We start from the raw sequence: 22,155 nt of genomic DNA, 5'->3' as shown, positions 1-22,155 counted from the left end.
GCTCGGAAGCGTAAGACGATTACGACACTACCATACCGTAGACATCGACGACGATGAATACGATGAACGGGGTGAAAAGTGGTTGCTGGGTTGGCGGGAGGAAAGAAGGACTAGGAGGATGTCTGCTGCTTTCCATTAGAAGAATAATAAACTATAACCGATATCTACTGCTTCCTAGGAAACAGGCAACTCTATCCCTCTGGTGGATCGAACAGGGGGTGGTTAACAGGAGGGGACTGTTCGGACAGGAATGGCTGAGTAACAGAAAACTGCCGTAATGGAGGTTAATTACGAAGGGGTGATTGTGGAGAGGGAAGATCGGTGGAAGTAGAGAGAGCATTGTAGGTTCCCCTTCGTTTCTCTCTTTCTCTCACTTACGCTTTTCTTCTTTCGCTTTCCTCTTTTCAATTTCATCCCCTCTACCGTTCCCATTTCTTGCAGTTCTAAGGTTCGGTAAAGGCAAAGCTTTGGCTCGGTTGCCAGGGTACGGTCACACCCAGACGGTTGAAGCTTCCTTCAATTATAAAAATACAGTTATCCTCTACTCTTTAACTTCTACGGTATTTTTCGAAACGCTTTTGCCGCGAACTTGCATGTACTTGATCAGCTCGCATAATTCTTTATTTCTTCGTCAGAATCAAAACCCAACCATCGAATGAATTGCAATGTCTTTTCGGAATTTATGTCGTAAAAATCATTTTATGAGACGACCTGGCATTACAAGTATCTCCTAACTAATGATTACGACGTTTTTCTTTATCTACGAGAGAATAATAGCTTTGTTAAAAAGACCGGCAATGACAAAAATATGTTCCTCTAGTTTTATTTTCTTTTTTCTTCTATCGCTGATTCGAAGTCCTTAATGAAGCTGAGGGCAAAAATGGACGCAATTTCACATCTTAAACGCGATCAGCCGTGATTTCTTTCATAATTGGTATCCTTCGACCCACCCGTTCTTTCTCGAATTTCTCACGGCTCTCTGGTTACAAGCTGCTTCACTATCTTTCTTCCGTTTTCCTTCTTCTCGTCTGAACCTTAACACGGAGCCTCCGAACGCGAAGATATGTAGCATTGTAGCATAACTCACAAGCGGCGTTTCCATGGCGTTTCAATGGTTGTCGTGCTCTCGCATATCGATAAAATCCTCGTTACTTTTCCGATTTCTTGCGTAATCGAAACGCCTCGATGATTCGTCATTTGTCATAGTTATCTTGTCTAGTCTACCGAGAGGCAAAGAAAAAAGGAAGAAAAACAAGAAACGAAGGAAAAAAGGTAGAAGAAATTACGAGAGCGTCGGAGCGATCAAATTGAAAATATCTTGTGCAATCGAGTTGTTTCTTACTTGTTAACGCGTCATCCTTCTTGTGACCCTGAACCGCGAAAACGATAATTCTGAGAACTCTTGTCGTGATTAACGATACCTTGCAATTGACTTGATTGTAGGTTTGTAATTTGTAGGATTGTTATTACTATATTTTTTGTATCCTTGTCACGATAAGAATAAGGTATAAATTACTTGAAACGCGAAAAAGGAAATTTAAGTTATTCGAAGCTTTCAATCTTCGAAAATGGTTAAGTTGTCACGCTTTTCTTCTTAAATAATATAATTTGATCGTGCGGTTATGTTAAATTGCTGATTTTTTGTCACTCTTCTAGTAAGCAAACAATATAATTGTGTTCGAAAATTTTTTTGATATTATATTCGTAAGAAAGATTGATTCGAGGTATGGATTTAGTCTCTTTCACGGCCGTATACTGCAGATTTAAAATACATTAACGGAGAGAGCACTAGTCGTGGGTGCGCAGGATCGTGTCGCTTCTCTTTTTTTGTCTGTGTTTGAATTTCCACCGGAGCGAACTCTGAGAGATCCGAATAGGCGTCGGTGAGCGTCGAGGTGGAAACGGATGATCTCTGCAAGTTAATTTGTAACTTGAGCATTCCGCCCGGAGGATTGGGGCGGTTTCTGGAGGTGGTTGACAGGGTGGAAGCAAGGTACACGGTACCTTGGGGTTGTTTGTTGCGCTAATGTCTAATTAGTGGAGTGGTATCACGTCGCAACGAAAGCCGTTGTCGACTCTGCTCTCCTCTGCTATGCTTCCATGAAAATGGCTTATCTAGCAATCTACCGGATGCATGGTGTTCTTTTTATTTTCGTTTCGTGGAGATTGTGCTGCTAATGTGAGCGCTCATCGGTTAACCATTTCATATTTGTTTCCTTAATAAGGTATTTTTGCAGAGATATAAAATGCTTTTACAGGACAAATTCGTAATTAATTTGAATCTTTGATCGATTGTTAATGTCATTAGAAGAAGTGCTTCTTATTCAATGAACAAAAAGATTCGAGGTTTTGATATCGATTTTATACGTTACGCGATAAAAGTCATCTAATGACAAGTGAAATTCCGGTAGTGGAACGTAATGCACCGCTTGTGTCATTCCATATACCACCTAGCGATTGGCTTTTTTCAACGCACTTAGAAAACGAGTCTACCATGAAAAGGGAGGCAAAGTATCTTATGTTATATTTATTTTACATATCTTGTGCGATATTAATTTATTGGCTAGTAATATTATTAAACCAAGGGCCAGTAAATAATAGACTCTACATGTTTGTTACACAAACAATTTTCACAATTTAGACATTTTCGAAGTGGATTCTAATGTAGTGAATTTTAATCTAATACGTTATATGTTCAAATTCAAGTGAAAAGAAGATGTGTAAAAATCGGGATATTGTAAATCGATTTCAAGAGTGGACGTGTTAAGTTCGTTCGAATGTTCGAAAGTAATTACAATCGTTTAGAAAGACATGGAAACTCGCCCAATTGAGACCATTGACGATTTGCACGAGCAGCTTGCCTCTAGCAAGCGATCTCTTAAACTCTAATTCAGCCACATACCACCGCTTCCAAGTGGTCACTATGCTGTCTACAAAGACGCGTTTTATGGTTCTATTGCCTTCTATCGTCTTGGGAAAATAAGCAATTTTACTTTATTCGGTGATGTAAAAGCCGACCTACGGAAAACGATTAACTTGCAATCGACGTAGTCGCGAAAGCTTTTTTACGCCTACAATAAAACGGTTTATTCTGCTGGTGTGTATTAATGGAAACTAGCTTGAACCTACACCAGCTGCTTTAGATATTAACCGTTATTCTCTCTGCGATTAATTTTGCTCTTTCAATCTCATTTATCAGAAAACCAACTGGAAAGTACACAAAAATTCGGTGCAAATATTCACTAACCAGCGTATTCAAAAAATATATTTCTCAGTTTGGGTTTTAAAAATAATCATTCATTAAAGATAGCGAGGAAATTACACATTCGATCGTCCCGTGAGTGGAAGGATCGCGATCGTCGAACTGAACGCGTGACCGCAAAGTTTCTGGACGTAGCGCGATCAAATATTAACGACATACCGTACGGTTATCGGATCATCGTATCATCGATCTTCCTGAATCTGCTTCGCGACCGTCACGAGTTCGTAAATGCATAAGGGAATCCTCGTTTCCCTAGCAATCGATGTGATCCTTTGGGACAGTTGATTACCATCTCGTGCATTTTAGAGAAAGTTTTGAGTTTCGTGACTCGCGTACATATGTAGATGTTCTATCGGAAGTTTCTAATGTCCATTTCGATTCGATCAATTTTAATGTTGGTTTCTAGCTACGCCGGAGTTCTCTAACTGCATTTCGATAGATTAAACAGGTTTACACATGTAAAATATCAATGTTCTTTGAATTCTATCGGGTTGCTCGAGACATCAAATATTTCTTCGCAAGAACGAAATGGAAGTGATAATAAAATTGTAAAAGTGGTTTTGGTCTTCGTAGAATAGAATGCGTAACTGTGCTACCATGGCCATTTTTTCTGACTCCAGAAGCATGATGTAACATTCAACGCCATGGTGTACGGTAATCCGGTATACTCCCATGGAATAATCAACAATTTCCACGTTCTATTCTGTATTATTACAGCACGGACCTTGTATATAACTGGTATAATGCAGTGGGACGCATTAAAGGCCGGATAAACCTGCCAGCCGTACAATAACTGGTACGAGCTTTGGGAGGCTGCTTTCGTGCCACTCCATTCTTCTTCGTCCCTCTCTTTCGAACTTCTCGAGTGTAACTCGAGGTGGTCCACAGGTGGTAGCGCATGATTAATGATTCTTACTACGCCTTGCTTGCTCAACACGCCTGAAAGAGATCATTCTATCGCACTCAACGGATTTCATGAGGTTCGTGTATCTGCTTTAACAATTCTCACAGAGTGGTTTAGATCTTATTTCGTATTTTTCGTTTTTTTTATATTGTCACGGTAGTCTATAAATCCGAATTCGCATTCGTTGTTTTTTAATATCCGATAAGAAAATTTATCATGTGAACTACGAGCTCGAGGATCGAGAGGACGTTGCAAAAAGATGGTACGAGCAATTTTTACGTGACTACGACGGGTCACAACGTAAGATTCTGTAAATACATTATCCAGATTTGCTGGCCGTCTCAACGTCGAAAAACCTGCGGTATCCAAAGAGCTTTGCCACGTGGTACGATCCCACGACGTATCTCGTCTTTCTTCCGTTCCCTGCTTTCCAATTTCTCTCCGCTTCCTCCTCCTTTTTCTTCTTCTCCTCCTCCTCCTCCTCCTCCACCTCTTCTCTCCCTCCTCCTCCTTCTTCTTCTTCTCCTTTCCAATATCCTTTTCCCACCGTTACATCCGTAAACTCTCTTACGTATTTATCCTCCACGGCCTTTTTGGCGTCCAGTCCCGTGTGTTTGCGCCGATATTATTTCATTTTCCGCTACTCCAGCCCACTCTCCGTTGGACGCTGCAGAGACAACTTCCCGTCGGGTTATAAGGGATGTGTAACCTTATTTGCTAGTGCATGGTTGAAGTCATCTACGTTATCTTACCTAGATAGGAGTTATTTCTGTCGGTATCGCCGCCTTTATTTCTTCATCGTTGTTCTTTTTTCGAGCATCTTCTTAAAGGAAAATATGCTATATACAAATTAGATTGATCGGAAAATCCTGTCACGTTTCTGTTCTTTGAAAGAAAGAAAATTAACTAAAATCTTTATAAATCGAAACGGCCGATTCATCAGACTTGAAACGAGTCAATTTTAAATGTCTGTTTTGGTCATCGATAAATTTAAACGAACTATCGAAAGAAAGTCCATGAATCTGAGAATCTTTATTCCTATCATTGTCTCTTCCGCTAGTCGAATCGATATATTTTCCTAGCACTCGGAACTCGGCATGAGCAGGACACGTCACTTTCCCGAGAACATCGAGGTCTTCCGGCGACATTTTTAGATATATCCTAGCATCGGCTATATCCGTTTGGTTACGCTGGTCGTTCGTTATATACGGCACACATATCCCGCGACGCACGTACACTCGTGCCCACCGAGTATAAGTATAGGTATCAGAGCCTGGCAGGAGTTTCGTTTCATCCTACTTGTTGGGCAGGGCCCTTCGAGTGGCCAGAGTAAAGAACTTCTCCTTTTCTATCAACTTTTCTCTCCCGTTCGTTCCTTCTCTTAGGACCAAGGGGGGATTGTTTGCACTCTTTACTCTCTTCCTTTCCAGAGCCACTCTCCTTTCTCTTGTTCCTTAGATTCTTGGCTCGATCGGCCCATCCACGCCCCACGGGATCTTGCCACCCCGTCGACCGAACCTCAGATTGCTTTTATACCGTGGATTGATTGACAATATACTTACGTTAGTCGAGTGGACCGTACAGTTATGGAGACGGTCACACCCCCCATTGAATAGCCCTTTTTGCCTTCTTTTTCCTCTACTTCTCCTTATTCTTCTTCTTTTTTTCTATTTCTTCTTCTTTTTTTTCTCGTTCGTCTTTATTTTTTGTTCTCTTGGCTGTTTTGTCTCTATCTATTCATTTTCTTATATTTACATACTTTTACATACTACTACATACTCATAATATACTTTGCCGTTTTTCTTTTTCCGGTTTCCATTTTTCTTTATCTTTTTGTCGCTTCTATCAAGTGATGACCATTTTCTGGTAATATACCGGGCAGAAGAAGATAATACTCCGAATCATTGTATAGAAAAACATTGAAGGATATCCGTTTCGTCCATTGAAAGCCACCTTTCTTTTAACCGTATCAGCGTTACGCAACGTTGTCTTTTGTTTCAAGTTCACTGATATATTTAGAAGTTTGTTTGTTCCCTATTCTCCGGATTACGCAAAATGTTGCCCGAAGTGAATTAAATACAGGTCATCTCGATATTTCAGAGCGGTTATTTTATAGGAAACTGTCGACTGGTGTGTATCGTAAATCCATTGTCGGTATGTTGGGCTATCATGAATTGTGCCCTTGGAGAAAGTGAACGAAAGACAAAGTACACCCTGGCGAAACCATTTCGTGTGATCTGCTCCACCCAGAGACCCGTATATTGCATCGTAAATCTTCACTGCTCGGAAACGATGAACTGCAAATTGCAAATTACAAATCTGCAGTTGTACCTCTATTTCAATATTTCTATCAAACCATGATTTTCTTAAATATCAATATTAAACGAATATTTCGTAGCTTACTTCTCAAACTAATAAAAGAATTTACTTCTGTTCATCAATTTATAGATATATTCTGTTTATCAATATTTATAGATATCGTATAAGTGTATCAATAAATGAATCGTCCGAACCATTTAAAGATACGTAGACAAACAGCTGATACGATAATGATAGAATTTATTGTGCGAGAAAATTCAAAGGAATGGACCGGAACTTGGTAACTTGTAAAAATCTTACGTCAAGGTCCGAAGGTATCCCTTCTCGCGATCCAGAGAAGGGGCAGTGCTATTCACTGAATTCAGAATGCGTTTGGAGAGTCTCCAGTCCCCTCTTTACCTTTACTATTCTCGGGAAAGACGTATGAATCGTCGTCGGATGGTTGCGGTTCCCTGAGCGTGGGACACTTTAGAGGCTATGTCCCCGGAATACGTAACTCGGGATTTTGAACGTGCATTCTTTCTTATCCTTTTTCCTTCTGCACTCTATCCTCCTATCTTTATGCTTTTCCACTTTTTCTACTTTTTCGGCGCTTACGTTAAAATCGAATTATCCTGTTATGCAAACGTAGAGAATGTATCATCCGTTCGGACGAATCTCTCGTTGTCTGGCCAAGGCCGGCTGACTGGCAGTATCTACTAGAACAAATATAGTGTCTTTGGTTCATCGACTCTAAACTAGTCGATGTTGCAAATTAATATCGCAGAGATAAATTTATTATTAAAATAATAATAAACATGTTATTCTTTCTATATCCGTTACTAAACTATCACTCTGTTTGATATATCCAAAAATATTACTTTTTCAACAAATATACTTGGGGAAATGAAATCAATTTCTGTAAATATTTCATTGCTTCTGCAGAATAATATACTAAAGAAAACTATAAAGGTTTGCACCTGTTATGTCGTGTGATCTAGGTTACATATTCTTGGTCTGATTATCTCGATGTACTAGATGTTCGTGTAACTTGCGTACTAAACCGAAAATCGGAATGGACCGGACCCCTAAACTGTATTTTACGACTGACAGCATCGTAAAACGTAATGCAGAACGCTTTTGGAACGTTGCTTGACGTACATAAATTCGCACGATGTAAGATTTTGGCAGAGTTGTACGTTGAGATGAAATCGTTTATGGACAAATAGTCGTTGTTTAAGTAACAACTATCAACGTATTCCAAACATGTGTAAAGTTTAATCTGTTATCATCAATGGCAAAGTCAATGATAACATCGGCTTGATATTGTATTCTTGCTTCTCTCTTATACCGTTGATTATTTTATATTTATAAATGATAATATGAAATTTAGCGGCCGATAGTTTAAGGATATTTGCTCGTAGCATTTTCGCGTTGTAGTCTATTTTCCTAAGTCTCCGGTACGTTGCATATGATTAATTATAACTATTTAAACTGAATATATTTAATATTCATACAGAACGTCAAATATAATTATGCAACAACTTCGCTACAACGTGGTTATCACGTTATCATTAATATGTAAAATTAGTTACTTCAGGATTAAATTCATCATAAAGTTTTCATGAATACACACCCGAGGCATAATGATAATCGGTTGAATATAATAAACATTTCTGCGTATCGCTTGTCAAGTATTAATGACACATGTCATTTTCGTTAAACTTGGAAGATATCGTAAACGTTCGATATTTCCTATACGTTTTATAACTTGCTAACGGGAAAGGAAATGTCATGCAAAAATGGCGTTGCATCGCGTAAATTAGTCAGCAGATACACCACCATCTGTAACGAAATTTTTGGGATCGCGATCTCCGTAGATTTACTAGAAATTTTATGGGTTAGCACGGTGCGCTATGGAAAGTTAAAGAAATTTTCAGCATAAATGTTAGGAAATTAGTCACATTATTTATCGAGGGTGTATACGATAACCATTTTTCTTGGTATTTTCCTCGCGTGCCAGCTTTTCCTCACTTAAGGTTGGCGTTGCACTCTGAACTCCACCCTGAACCGCAAATATTGGCTACCCCGTAACAGCTACTCGTAAAAATCACTTGATTACAACCCCTCCCATATCACCTCGAGGGCCACCGTAAGATGAGGCGGAAAGTAAAAAAAGTCATCCTACGTCCTTTTTATGATCATTGAGGAAAACACGAAATTTGGCACGAAAAAACTTTCAATATTCTATGGATCAGTGGTTCTCATTCTTTACTAAGAGGTAAGAAATAAATGGAACGTTCTTTGAGTTAGTAAAGTAAGTTAATTGCTCTAATAATGAATTTATAAATTGCTAGTTACTGTGTAAATTTTTCAACAAACAAATTAAAATCTTGTTTCGGACAGTTGCAAGCAACCATTATGAAGAAAAACCTTTGCGACTTTGTTCATCGAACGCGGTAGCACGAAATACCGTAACAAGTAATTAAGTTAGAAGAAGATTAAGAGATAAAATGTTTCTGTGTTTTATTTACCATAAACTAGAGGTGGATTAATTCTTGACGCGATGAGAAAGAACTTTATGATTTTTCAAGACGCGAAATCGGAAAGTTTCGCCGGTTTAAAAATATTTTATTACCCCATGGACGTTAGTAAACGAAATAACCTGTTTATAACGATACAAAAACGTTTCGATAAATTACAATAAATAGTTGGTTATTATTTAATAGCTAGTAACATTACTACGTAGCTATCTTTACGTGTTTTTACAATATTTCTGCTCTACTGTAACTGCAACGATTACGAATAATATATGTATTAAATCTGATTATTAAATATTTTCCGCAATCATTCTTCACTGAGTATCACTATTATTAAGTAAATCGTTATTGTTTCAAATGTGCTATCAGTTTCTGTTATCTAAACGGCGATGTTGTAAATGATATATTGCTATGTTGTTATTAGAAACTGTTATTTCGTATTTTAATTTCGGATGGAATTTTCGTTTAGTTTTATGTATAAAAATTTAATCACGAGAAAAATTGTAAACGTGGCATTACTTATAATTTTCCAGTCATAGTAATGACGTCCCAGATAACGCGCCAGCCTTGATATTTCAATAGGTAGGAACCTGATATGATTTGATCGATAAAGCCTCCATGTTGTTGCACGGATACCGCTATATTGTGATTATCGGGGAATTATATAATCTGTTAAATAACATTGGTGTTGATAGAAATACGATATAATACATAAAAGTAAAACCGCATGCTTTCTTCTTATAAACGAAATAATTTTTGTTTCAGATTTTTTTACCTCTATCACTTCTCCTTCTACGCATATCATTACCGATTTAATGGGCAGTACAGCAGCTTGGCCCTTGTTACATCTTGGCTTTTCATACAGGTAAGTATCTTTTTTGATAAATCGTTGGTGTAAGAATTTTCTTGCATATTATATTGTTTGGTAACTATGGAGAGTAGACATCTACGAAATAATATTCACAGAGCAAAAATTATGAAAGTAAATATTTACATGTTGTAATACAAATTTCTACTGTAATGCTATTTTGTTTTAAATTCTCATTCTTATAATATCAATCAATCAATGTTTAGATGAAGACTATAAAAGGCAACCGAAATTTATTAATCACGTCCCACTGTATCTTAAAAATTTAATAATTGACAAACAAAACATGACTTTGTCTCTGGTTCAACATTTCACCTCAAATTCGATCTATACTGGTTTATGTAAAGCCTTTGACTCTGCTAGCCATGTCATTCTTATTTTAGAACTTAAATCCCTTGGCTTCAATGTTAACCTATCCTAGTTATACAGTATAGTTACCTCGCTAACAGGCTTCAAATTGTTAAATTTAATGAATACTACTCGAAGGCAATTGCTGTTCTCTTAGGTGTCCCTCAGGGATCCCACTTTGGTCCGCTAATTTTTATCCTCTTTATAAATGGTATTTCTTCTGTCTTCTTGCACAACAAAATGTTACTTTTTGTCGACGACCTCAAGATTTATCGAGTAATTGCGTGTGTGAAAGATGTAACTATCCTGTAGAGGGATCTTGATAGATTTACTCAATAATGCCCCAGAAACAGATTAGAAATTAACAATTCCAAACGCAATATAATTCACTTCAATCGTAAACTCGCCTCTATCTATCCATTGTCAACCACATCCGTGATCGTGGAATATTCTTTTCTAACAACCTTTCTTTTCAAGTTCACTGCTAACAAGTATTGTAATTCATACCTCATACAAAATACTTGGCTTTATTTATCGTACCGCTAAATTTTTTCCCAATATTTCTGCACTATGTACGCCGTGCTCTATAATTCTTTAGTTCGTCCTCATCTTGAACACGTTTCTGTTATTTAATCTCTTTAATATAAAAATCAAATTATCCAATTAGAATCAGTATAAGCCAAGTTTCTTAGGTTCGCCTCATATTTTAACTAATACACCTATGTCTTAGTATTGTCATGATTACGGAACTATTCAATCGCGTTTGGAGTTATTGACCGTTGAGCAGCGACGCACCATAACATAATCATCTTCCCTAATATCTTATACGAAGTAAACTTCTACATTTCTCTACTTTCTTTAAATCCGAACCCTATCCAACTATTACCTCAAATTGTTAAATATTATGTATGCATAATTGCTAACCAGTTTTGTAATATTATTGACTTGTTTTGTAAATCTTTAGGTTTTATCAAACTATCAGCTTGCAACACGGTCCGCAATCATTAATCACCAATTGTAGTAACATGTAACTACAAGCTTTCTTACCCGTTAATTACAAATAAACACTATTATTATTGTTATTTTATGATTCAACTGATATCGTCGCTCAAGACACACTTTTAGGCAAATAATATTTTTCATTTCTTCGTAACTCAGTCATTTTTAGTAGTATATCTTTAGTACCCTTGCTTAACAATTAAATAGCGCAAAGAAAGGATACGATACCAGAGACTTACGTTTATTAGACGTTGTTAATAATTTTTTAAAAGAAAGTAGATTTAGTTAAACAGTTCTAAAATATACCGATTTAACAAGAGAAAAATATGAGAATATCTCAAAGTCTAGCATTGCGTGTACTTGGGTAAAATGTTTCCGGATTAAGACGCAAACGAGCAGTCGTCGTGGATGGTAAAATAATCGTAAGCGGTTCCAACAGGAATACAAGTAGAAAGCGCAAGAACACTTGTTCTCGTTAGTACTGAAAACCTGCGCATTAATCAAGAATACTTTGCGACCTACTTGAGAAACACTCGGCCGAATAAATATGTTCCTGGCGAATTTAACAGTGGTGGTCGTTCGAGGTGGTTATCAAAGAACTCTGCGCAAACAATGAGCACACGCGTTTAGAAATTATGTCACGGAGTACTTTTCCCCTTTGGCGTCTACCGCCTACCGATCGATCACTCCTTTCTGACATCGATCGTGAATTTCTCAAGAGGGCTGCAAATGTGTTTGCCTTTCAAATTGCTTAGCCCCGGATGTTCGTCGTGCGTGAAAATATGTTTTCTCTCTTGTGCGGTCGAGAGCTCGTTCGATTGGACGCTTGAAGCCGGCTGAATTAAATCGATGAGAACCGTAATGACGAGGAACGTTACAGGGTGGATTCGTTTTGATGGACGAGAAAGACTAATTGTGGCTCAAATAAGTGTAATCAAATGAAAAAAATTTTGATTACATTTTTTCACATTCATGTTTTATCTAGAGACAGATTTTATGCAAAGTTGATTAAAACTTTGAATCGTTGTTATAATATCTAAATGAAAATACAACATAGAAATTTTCGTTAGAAATTAAAAGAGGTGTTGTGCAATCCAGAAGAGTCGTGGTCCACAGCGTATAGTGAGCTATATTGCCGAGTTCTTTTCGCGGTAGATTTAATAATTAGGTGTTCGGGGATTGATTTCCGTCAGTTCGAACGATATAAAACGAAGGACGAATATTTTACAAGGAATTCCAGTGGCTTCTGGTGAAAGTTCTGCTATTGACAGTAACGATAGCGAATGAAGAGCCATTGCTTTGCAGTCTAGACCCTGCCATCGCTCAAACTTAAGTTACGTAAACGCGACCAGGACAATGCACCTGACAGTTCAATCAATGAGAATAATTTAATGCCAACTTAGGATTTCAGTGAGCGGGCATAAATACCATTCAGTTCTAGTTTTCTCCTTTGCTTTAGTTTTCTCTCTCCTTCTCTCTGTCTGTCTGTCTCTCTCTTTTTCTCTCTCCGAATACATTGTACATACATCTTTATAACGTTCAGAATCGAGTCCATTTACTCTTGAAAATTTTCAGATATTCGTAATCCTATTTATCCCCACGGATGTTATTTATAATTTTTCTTGCATCTAGCTTGATAATATTTTGCGAAAACAATACCTGTTGTAATAATGAACTAATTAGCTCTATATCGATATACGTTAATAATACAAAATTAATTTGTTATTAAATGTATTTAGTTATATATCTAATCTACATATTCAATCGTATCATAAGACATCATGTTGTCTTTCGCCAGAAAAAGAGATCATATCTTCGATTAAGAGACTAAAATTAAGTCTCTGCAATGAGTATGTTTCGTTCCGTTTGATTAGATTAGTCCATAAGAACAATGGATGATGAAATTGTCATTATCACCTCGAAATTACTGTTTCTTGGAGATCTGATAAAGAGCGGACTTAACACGAATACAAATGTTTTCCAATTTTTTTCAAATGTATGATATAACTCAATATTTCGTCATGTCTTTCTACGAATGAGTATTTACTTCGCATCGTATCTGTAAGTCATCCGTAATCGTCTTAATTGTTGACTGTAAATTTCAAGTTTACTGAAGAAATTTTAAATTAAATGAACGATATAGCATACCTTGATAATTGATTTCCTTTCGGTATTTTATCGTTAAATGAGAAAGACTAACTATGTAGTCGTAAACATTTCGTTTTCGTAAATGAAATTGACAAATTTTCAAAAAAGTAAATTTTTCAGTACAACAATTATATCCTAGGTAATCTGATTCGATAGCGTATTTTGATAATGCAATGAATCATAATTAGATCATCGCGATGGGCGTATTAACAGTTATTACTCTAATGGCGTTACAATAGCTAGCTGTTACGTTAATAATTGCGTTCGGTATGTACTGTATATATATTTTGCGTGGAAAAATTAAATACCATTAAAGTGCAATGGAGCGGCTAATTAGCCGATAAAAGATACGAATGAATAACAGATTCGACTGTTATATGCTCACAAAAGGAATATTCATTTTATGACACCATCGCGTATTAAAAGTACGGTGGAATTCGTAATAATCTCGAGCAGATCGCGAATTTCCGCGGATAAATGAATATTTTTAGAAGAAAATAATATGGTTGATATACGTAATGGTAAGTCGATCGTATTTAGTTTGATGTATAATTAAATATTTTTAACTAAATAATAAAGAAATCTCGTTTTATGAAAAATTATGTGAAACAAATTATAACGCATTCAAATATTTTTTGTTTTGTTGAGTGGTTTAGAAAAGCCCAAAATTAGTACATTTAAAAGCAATACATAATCAAGTAGTTATCTGAAATGAATAACGAGACTACGTCAATAGGATAAAAATCAAATCCAATCCAAAAAAAAGAAGAAGAAAAAAGAAAAAAAAGTATTCGTCATTTCTTAATAGCTTTTGTTTCACTTTATAGCCAATAATTAAATCTAATCTGGAAATAAATCGATGATTAAATCTAACGTGAAAGTATTTCAAAGTTTTAGTTTCTTTATCTGCAACATATTTAATTTAACAATACCTCTATGAAAAAATGCAAACAAATTTTCGTACGAATATCGCTTGATTCGATGGAGGTAGTTTAATGTAAAATATTAAACTATTTAAATCACATACGCTGTATATCTAATACTATTTTAGACGAATACATACCTATCTTACCATTTCAAAAATTACTTTTCCAGAAGCGATATTGTTCTTGAGGATTTTCGTATTCATCTTGGGTTATATTCAATGACCGGTTAACCATCAGGTGATTTAACTATCGCGAATTTTGATAATATTCCTCGAGCGCTGAAATTAAGTTACTTACTCCTGTCCTAGTCGCGATTAATATCAGCCGATAGTTAAGCGGTGCTCGTTAACAAGAGCAACCAGCCGGCCAAGCAATGATCGGCAATTATTTCCCCGGAACGAGTTTATGAATAGAAGCTAGACCACAGGAAAATTCGAAAACCCGCCGGGCAACAAGACATGATCGGTTAAACCGAATCGTTTTGACTCCTACCTCGCTCTCGCTTATTCTCTCCCCCCCCTCTCTCTCTCTTATCCTCATCCTCACTCATCCAACCATTCGCTTCTTTTCTATATAGGTGAGAAAATCGGGGCGATTAGCCCCGCGGCGTGATTATATGCTGGTCGATATCGATGTCATCGGCGTTGATTATCCAGGAAACGAAAATCCGGTTTCCTCGGTAACCTGTTTCACTCTAGCTATCGTTTTATCCTGGTCATCCTTTTTCCTCGAACCTAACCGATGGCAGCTGCCTCGGTCGAACTCTATCACTCGCGTAGACGTGTTCTTTTTTCTGAAACGATGCAAATTCGTTTCGTTATATCGGACGAATCACCGTGGATACCATTTCCTTCATGTCGATGACAGGTGCCCGATGTCTCGAGATATCTATTTTCCATATTCAACTTCTCCGCGTTTGTCTCATTCTTCCAATTCTTTTCTTTCTCCGGTTTCCCCTTCTTTTCTCTCGTTCTTTTCTTCTACCGTTTCGTATCTCTTAAGTTATCGGTTTACGCGTTTCATTTCGACGTTGCTTCTTTTTGGATCTTCAATTTGGGCCACTTCGAAGAATCTTGGCTACATTTGTATGTCACTCCGAACGTGAACGTATCGATCAATATCGTTTCGATAATTCGTCGAGAATATGCGAAAATGAAAGATCGAGAGAACATTTGTCTTTGTCCTTTGTTAATTATGGGTTAATCCGCGACTGGTATTCCATAAATTGACAAACATTTTTTTGAAAAATTTCAATGATCAGAGCGATATCCACATAAAATGATCTTTAGTACTGTAAAGACTGCATTACCATCTTTGGTAATAGATACTTGAAACTTTATTGTTTCTAAGTTATCAGTAATCTTTGTAAATATTTAATCGGATCTTGATTAACATGACGTGTTATCTTGACCAACGTGACTTATGGAATCGGTCATTCAACTGAAAATGGGTATCATTGGGTAGGATAAAAGCGTAGTATTCCAAAGTGTAGTACAAGGTAGATAATAGAACTAACCTTAAGGTTTCTTTCTTTCTTGTTACCTGCATAACAGTCGTGTATAACAGATGTTCTAAATATATTCTACCGACAAACATTTCAGAAAATGTAGCAATTTGTTATAATATAAATTATGATGAATTACGATGACAAATGTAACTGTTGTCAGATATTTTGTAGAAAGATGTTCGAATGCATCATAGAATTTTGATATCATTTACCATGTTCAAGAGACAATAATTATTGCGTACTTTCTCATTTTTGTGCCAATTTCGGCCAATTAAGTTTCGCCAATGTTAGCAACGGAGGGTGAATTTCGATGGAGTAAAAATGGCCAATCTTGCTTCATTGTATCAGTAAAAATTTTCGTATTTGTTCTACGGTAACAGCGAAATTATTTATACCCCATATACACGCGTGGAATGTTTGTAACTACAGTTGAATGAGGGTATTGCGATAGGCGGTGAGTTCGGAAGCATGACGAAGAGGGATAAAGAGAGATGGATGACGCAAAGCTTTCGAAGAGCACGGAGAGAACGAGAGAAACGGTATAGAACAAATTTGGTGAATTTCCATATAAATTTGTTGGGCAGGAGCGACACACACATGCGTGTACTTCGTTGAACAGCCGATATCACGAGGCCGTGTATCTCGTACCTATATTCCATCTAACACTATCGATAGTGACCGCCACAAATTCACAAACTTCGTAGTTTTAATACACCATCAAATCAATGATGTTAAATTTGCTTATTAATCGATTATTGAAAACGAAATTCCAGTTGGAAAAATAGACACCGTTTACCGTTTGAAGAAATCTCTTAGTCTTTCTAAGACTTTTTAAATTATCATCTCGATTTTTTGGTCGGGACTTGGAGACATACAATTAGAGTCAGTTATTATAGGGTTATTACAGAGTCAGCCTTTATGTAGTCCTTTCACAGAAAGTTATTAAAAAAAGCTGAGTAAAAAGTAATCAGTTTATTTATCCACGTTTCTGTTACCAATTTTAGCACTCGATGCTATACTTCTTCCATCACTACGAGCTGCCCGTGATCCTACAGCAGGCTCAATTACAGCATCTCCTGTTCCGCAATCATGCACAGCCTGGCATGGCTGACCCTTCACCGGAACAGCCTTCGCCTAATTTAAATCGGGCACTGACTAGCACAGAACCAACACCTGAACCTTCATCGGCACGAGAGTCAGCAGGTGTCACAGAACCTGAACCGACACAAGAAACATCATCGAACAGTCCATCGTCAGCTGAGTCGAATTCGACCGCTTCCGTTGTTCATTTGGAGAAACGAGTCGAAGTCACAATAGTAACCCCTTCGTCCACCGAAGAACAAAATAACAAAGGTAAATAACGAAGGTAGAAGTAGACGATAATTTGCATATATCATTTTGTATTCCTTTGTAATGTACGAGTCGAAATGGCAAACCATGTAAGCGCAGAAGCGGACATTTTCGATAAAAACAGAAAACGTATTTCCATTAATTCTACCACTTACATAGTTCCTCACCTTGACTTTTCACACACAAGCTTTGATTTTTATTTGTTGTTCCGAGATTGTGTGATTAACGCATGCATGTACACTGCTAAAACTAAGCGGTTTGAAACATTATACAATGTTGAAAGTGCGTTTTGTAGCTCCTGCTACAGATAGTTGTCACTTCTGGAATCGTTTGTATCATTCAGCATACGATACCTTATGATCATGTACCAATTCGCACTGACGCTTTGCACTAATTAGTTTTCCCTCTTTTAATTCTATTTATCGTATTTCTCCGTGATTCGAGCAGCCCATAATTCTCTCAACGAGTAAAATGGATACATAGAATAGTATTTGTACTTATATAATTTGTATATTTCTGTTAGAAATAATTCGTCATGAAATAATGAATATGGTAGAATATTTTGCAGTCACTGTGATTAATAATATATGTATAATATATAATATGATATATATAATATATGATACATAATACATAATACATAATACATAATACATAATACATAATATATAGTGTGTAATATATAATATATATTATATATTATATAATATATAATAAATAATAATAAAATAAAGCAAGATATAAGGGAAAACGATTATCAAGCTAGCTACTTTAGATGCGACTTTAGATTACAAAGTGGTTCTTATCTTCCTTCTCTTCTATCAAAAACGAACAGTTATACGTATTTCGATTCTTCCCTAATTTTTCCATTAAATTATATTAAAATTACCGATATAATGATTTTTATGGAACATAAATACCTATTTTTGTTTCCGAATTCTAGCTGAGAATGATTTTATCGAATGAGTGTGAATTCGTAAGAATACCTTGGTCACATTTCATTAATCTGCCATGTAATATTAATTTTCATAAAAGACACTTTGTAGTTGGATGTTTGTTTTTACAACTCGCTCATTATCATAGTCGGATAACGCTGCTCTTTGATACGCTCACATAGAACGACAAAATATTTTTTTATCTTCTTCGTTATTCATTTATTTTCGTACCCATGCGTCTCTCTTAATTCTATCTGATTTACGTAAATAAACTGATACCTCGATAATGAAAGTATAAGCAAAGGTACGAATAAAACGAATAATTCCTACCTTAGTAAGGTATTGATCAATTCGAATACTAACTTGAACGAATATCCAATTATGTGAAACGAACAAACGATACCAATTATCAGCACGTTATCTGTTGATCAAATTTTAATTCTTTCTAACTATGCATTAGTAGATCATGTTTATAGAAAACCTATTCGTATGCTATAAAATTTTACGCACAATGGCAACACAGGAGGCATGACAATTCATGACCAAATACTTAGGTCTTCCATAAAAGAACAATTTTTAAGTTATATATATGTATATCGTTCACATAAACCATCATACTGGTACTAACGATCATGGCAAATCTTGCATCGTTTATAGGAAATATATTCATGTTCAGATTATTCAGGACACAAATACTCAAAGGGTTAATTAGATCTAACATGTCACGAATGTTTCACGCCCGCTGCCACGCTTACTTAAATATATCACCGTGTTTTTCCATTCATCTTGATCCCAGCTCGTCACGGTTCTACTGCCTGCCAATTACTCACTTAATTTCGTTTTCCAATCTTCCCATGGCTTTTTGTGTGCGTCGCTTCTCCCCGTATCGTTACACCGGGATCTGCTGAACATTGCTTTGAATCTTAGCGACAGAGAATCTCACGGAGTCAACAGCTTCGAACACTAGCGCGGAAGCGAGGACGCAACCGAAAATAGAGGAAGTGGGAGTATCTAGGAACGCTGCTTCCTCCTCGAAGATCGGAGACAATGGATCATCCACCGATACCTCTACATCGGAAGGGTTCGAGGTGATCGAGGCTACAGAGACGACGCGTAAGGAAACGACATCCTGTCAGGACAAGTAGAGAAACGTTAAAACGCCTCGAGCCATGCCAGTTGCATAGTCAGAATAGTCCAGGAGAAGAGGTTGTCATTTCAGCGCGGCAGCATCTGCGAATAGATCGTCTTGGAACCGAAGACCTCGAGGTTTGCTGACAATTGGAATCGAGGAGGAGAGATCGTATCGTTCAACATGGACCATATATGACCGGAATAATACGTCTATTTTTGAACAGTTCGATATCCAAGTATCTTGAAAAAAGGCTCATCCTCCAGTCAGAGATAGAGAGAAATAGATACATAGATAGAAAGATAGAAAGATAGATAGATGGAGGAGAGGGAGAGGGAGAGAGAGAGAGAGAGAGAGAGAGAGAGAAAGAGAGAGAGAGAGAGAGAGAAGGGAAGGGAGGGGTGAGAGCACAGAGAGAGTAGTTTGACGCCAGTTGGTGGTCAGGTGTTAGGTTTTAACGAGTAACTAGGGATTGGAGGACCGAGACGTGAAACGGGATAACTAGTGACTGAATCTTGTCATGGTATAGGGCCAGATCTTGCGAAATATATTTATATTCCCTCTACTGGAAGGTTAGCGTATGCAGTTACATATTGTGTCCCCGAGGTCATAGAGGAAAGCGAAAAAAAGGAAGCGCGAGAAACAAATTCCAGATTTTATTATTATAACATGTGTGGAATATGAAGAGCACAGAGAAAAGGAATAATAGATCATGAAAATATAAATGAATAAAATAGGATTTTTTATCGAGATCTGAAGGAAAAACGAGTCTTTCCGTTGCCGCGAGTATACGCGTATACGCACCTTCTTGTATCGTAGATACTTGCATCATGGAGGATTCGTGTAATGTCATTCGCATTGAAAATTTTAAAAGATGAGGGGATAGAGTTTGTAGTATTCGATTGATTGAATGTGAAACATACGATTTTTATTTATTGTTCTTTTTCTCGGGTGACGACGATTATATGTATCTAACGACATCGCGAGAATAGCGAGACTACAGTTCCTGGGCGCAACAAGTTGGAGTGCCTTCGGTGAATATTCCTTCCTTTCCTTTGTTCGCCTGTTTCGCGATACGTAAAAAGAGATTTCTTCTTCCTGGACGAATGCTGATCGTAGTACGCTGAACAATGGACAAACTAGTGGAAACAGGATTCAAATTTTTCGCCATGTATCTCGCGAGATGAATCGCTGAAATTTTCGTTATGACCTTACTTACGACTTTCAACGAGTCAAAGACTCATTCCTGCATCCACTTTCTTTCTGAGCTTCGCACGTTTGTATATTAAACTCGAGGAACCATCGATGATTTGGTTTTCGTCGAAATTTCATTCGATCGATCTGTGATTTCTGGTAATCTATAGAAAAAACGTTTCGAATCTCTCCACGGATAACGCCGTTGTACAGAGCGAAGTCAGAAGCAATTCGTATCTCCCAGCAAGTTCTCCAATATCGTTATCTTTAGGTCTTAGTTAATTAAGGGGATTGTAGTACGCTAGATATGTGTCGGTGTCGTGCGAAACATTAACATTCTTTTACGTACTGTAACGTTATACACAAGTTTATGATTAAGGGAACACGAAATGAACAAAAAGGAGTGTAGATTAATAAGAACGTCAGTGAAAATATCTTCTACTTTGTCGATGCAAAGTTTCCATGTTGTCGCGTTGTTATTTGAAAAAGCTTACAATGGCTGGTCAGCGTGAAAGGAACCTTATTGTACCATACATCCGACATGAAACGTTGTTGTAGCGATCGCAGGTACCTTGTGTCGCGTGTATTAGATAATAAATTTTTCTTTTATTTTGTCTTCTTTCTAATTAATTCGACAAGTGTTTCTGACGTGAATGAGCATGATTTTTTAGCGTGGGTATGAGGATCAAACACGGATTTTTCGAGCAATCAATTTTAACCGATAGTGGTCATAATATGTAAGGATTAATTGGTGACAGAACTTGTTAAGAGATACTTAGTGCACATATATACATATATTTATTCTTTACTATAAACGTTCTTCTATCGTGTATATGTAAATTTATCATGGAAGAAAAAGGATGTGTTCGTGGCGTTCGAGCACTGTACATTTCCGTATAAAGGACGACGAAAGATGTTCTAAGGGGATTGTAAAGTAAAAAGACAAAAAAGGGGGAACATGTATGTCGTTCATCGTTTTAAGCGGTTTTAAATTCGATACGTCTATGTAAAATATTTTCCTAAACTTACGACATAAGAATTTGTTTTTTGTTTGGTTGTACATAATAGCTATTGCGCTATAATTATTACTATTATAATTATAATACTGCTGCTCTTACTGATATATTACAAATAAACGTAAAGGTGTTGCAATTTAGTGTGGTCGTACCTAAATCCAGATCTTCTCTCTGAATGTATTTAATCCAGTAGTATTTGACATGGACTTTCTCAAGAGCGAGGCTTCACATGTAAAAATATTTGGTTGTAACACGCGCCCTGTCACGCTCTGTATATTAAACGTCTTACATTATTTTAATTATTTGATCAGACTATTAAAAATGCCTTTCTATAAGAATTCGAGCTAAGATTACGGATTATCTGTCCTATCATAAAAAGTCAGTGAGATGACTTGATAAAGGTTGGGAAACACTGATGCAGATGATCGCTCCAGCCAGTTTGTATCGTTCTCTTTGTCGGATACCTCTGGCCACGGAGGAAGCCTCAGACGACGCGACGGTCCCGGGGCGAAACACGGAAAATGCAAGATTTAAAAGAGATTCCCGTGAAATTGGAATTGATTGTTCAAGCGAGACAGCGACGGGGTGAGCCAACTACTAGCTGGAAGTTGAATCCTGTCGAAGTCGCGGACTTCCGGATGGGGAGGGAAGAAGCGTGGAAATGCCGAAATAGACAAATAGATAGCGAGTGTACCTTGGAGAGAATCAAACAGGTGGCGTAGCGGAAGCCG

General features: G+C 37.1%; 1 protein-coding gene across 3 annotated transcripts in view; it reads left to right on the top strand.

Moving 5' to 3' along the window:
* LOC117208501 (membralin) overlaps positions 1–21,723 on the top strand; it is a 65,481-nt gene extending 43,758 nt beyond the window's left edge. For all 3 annotated transcript variants that reach the window (XM_033449701.1, XM_033449699.1, XM_033449700.1), the window contains exons 11-13: positions 9,770–9,869; positions 16,805–17,153; positions 19,013–21,723. In XM_033449701.1, coding sequence (XP_033305592.1) covers positions 9,770–9,869; positions 16,805–17,153; positions 19,013–19,230 — 667 coding nt within the window. In that variant the 3' untranslated portion in view covers positions 19,231–21,723. The remainder of the gene's footprint in view (positions 1–9,769; positions 9,870–16,804; positions 17,154–19,012) is intronic.
* The last annotated feature ends 432 nt before the right edge of the window (positions 21,724–22,155 follow it).

Source organism: Bombus bifarius, unplaced genomic scaffold, assembly GCF_011952205.1.
Source record: "Bombus bifarius isolate JDL3187 unplaced genomic scaffold, Bbif_JDL3187 scf7180000008138, whole genome shotgun sequence".
Lineage (NCBI taxonomy): Eukaryota > Metazoa > Arthropoda > Insecta > Hymenoptera > Apidae > Bombus > Bombus bifarius.
The sequence above is the reverse complement of the archived record's forward strand: the minus strand, read 5'-3'. Positions and strand labels throughout refer to the sequence as shown.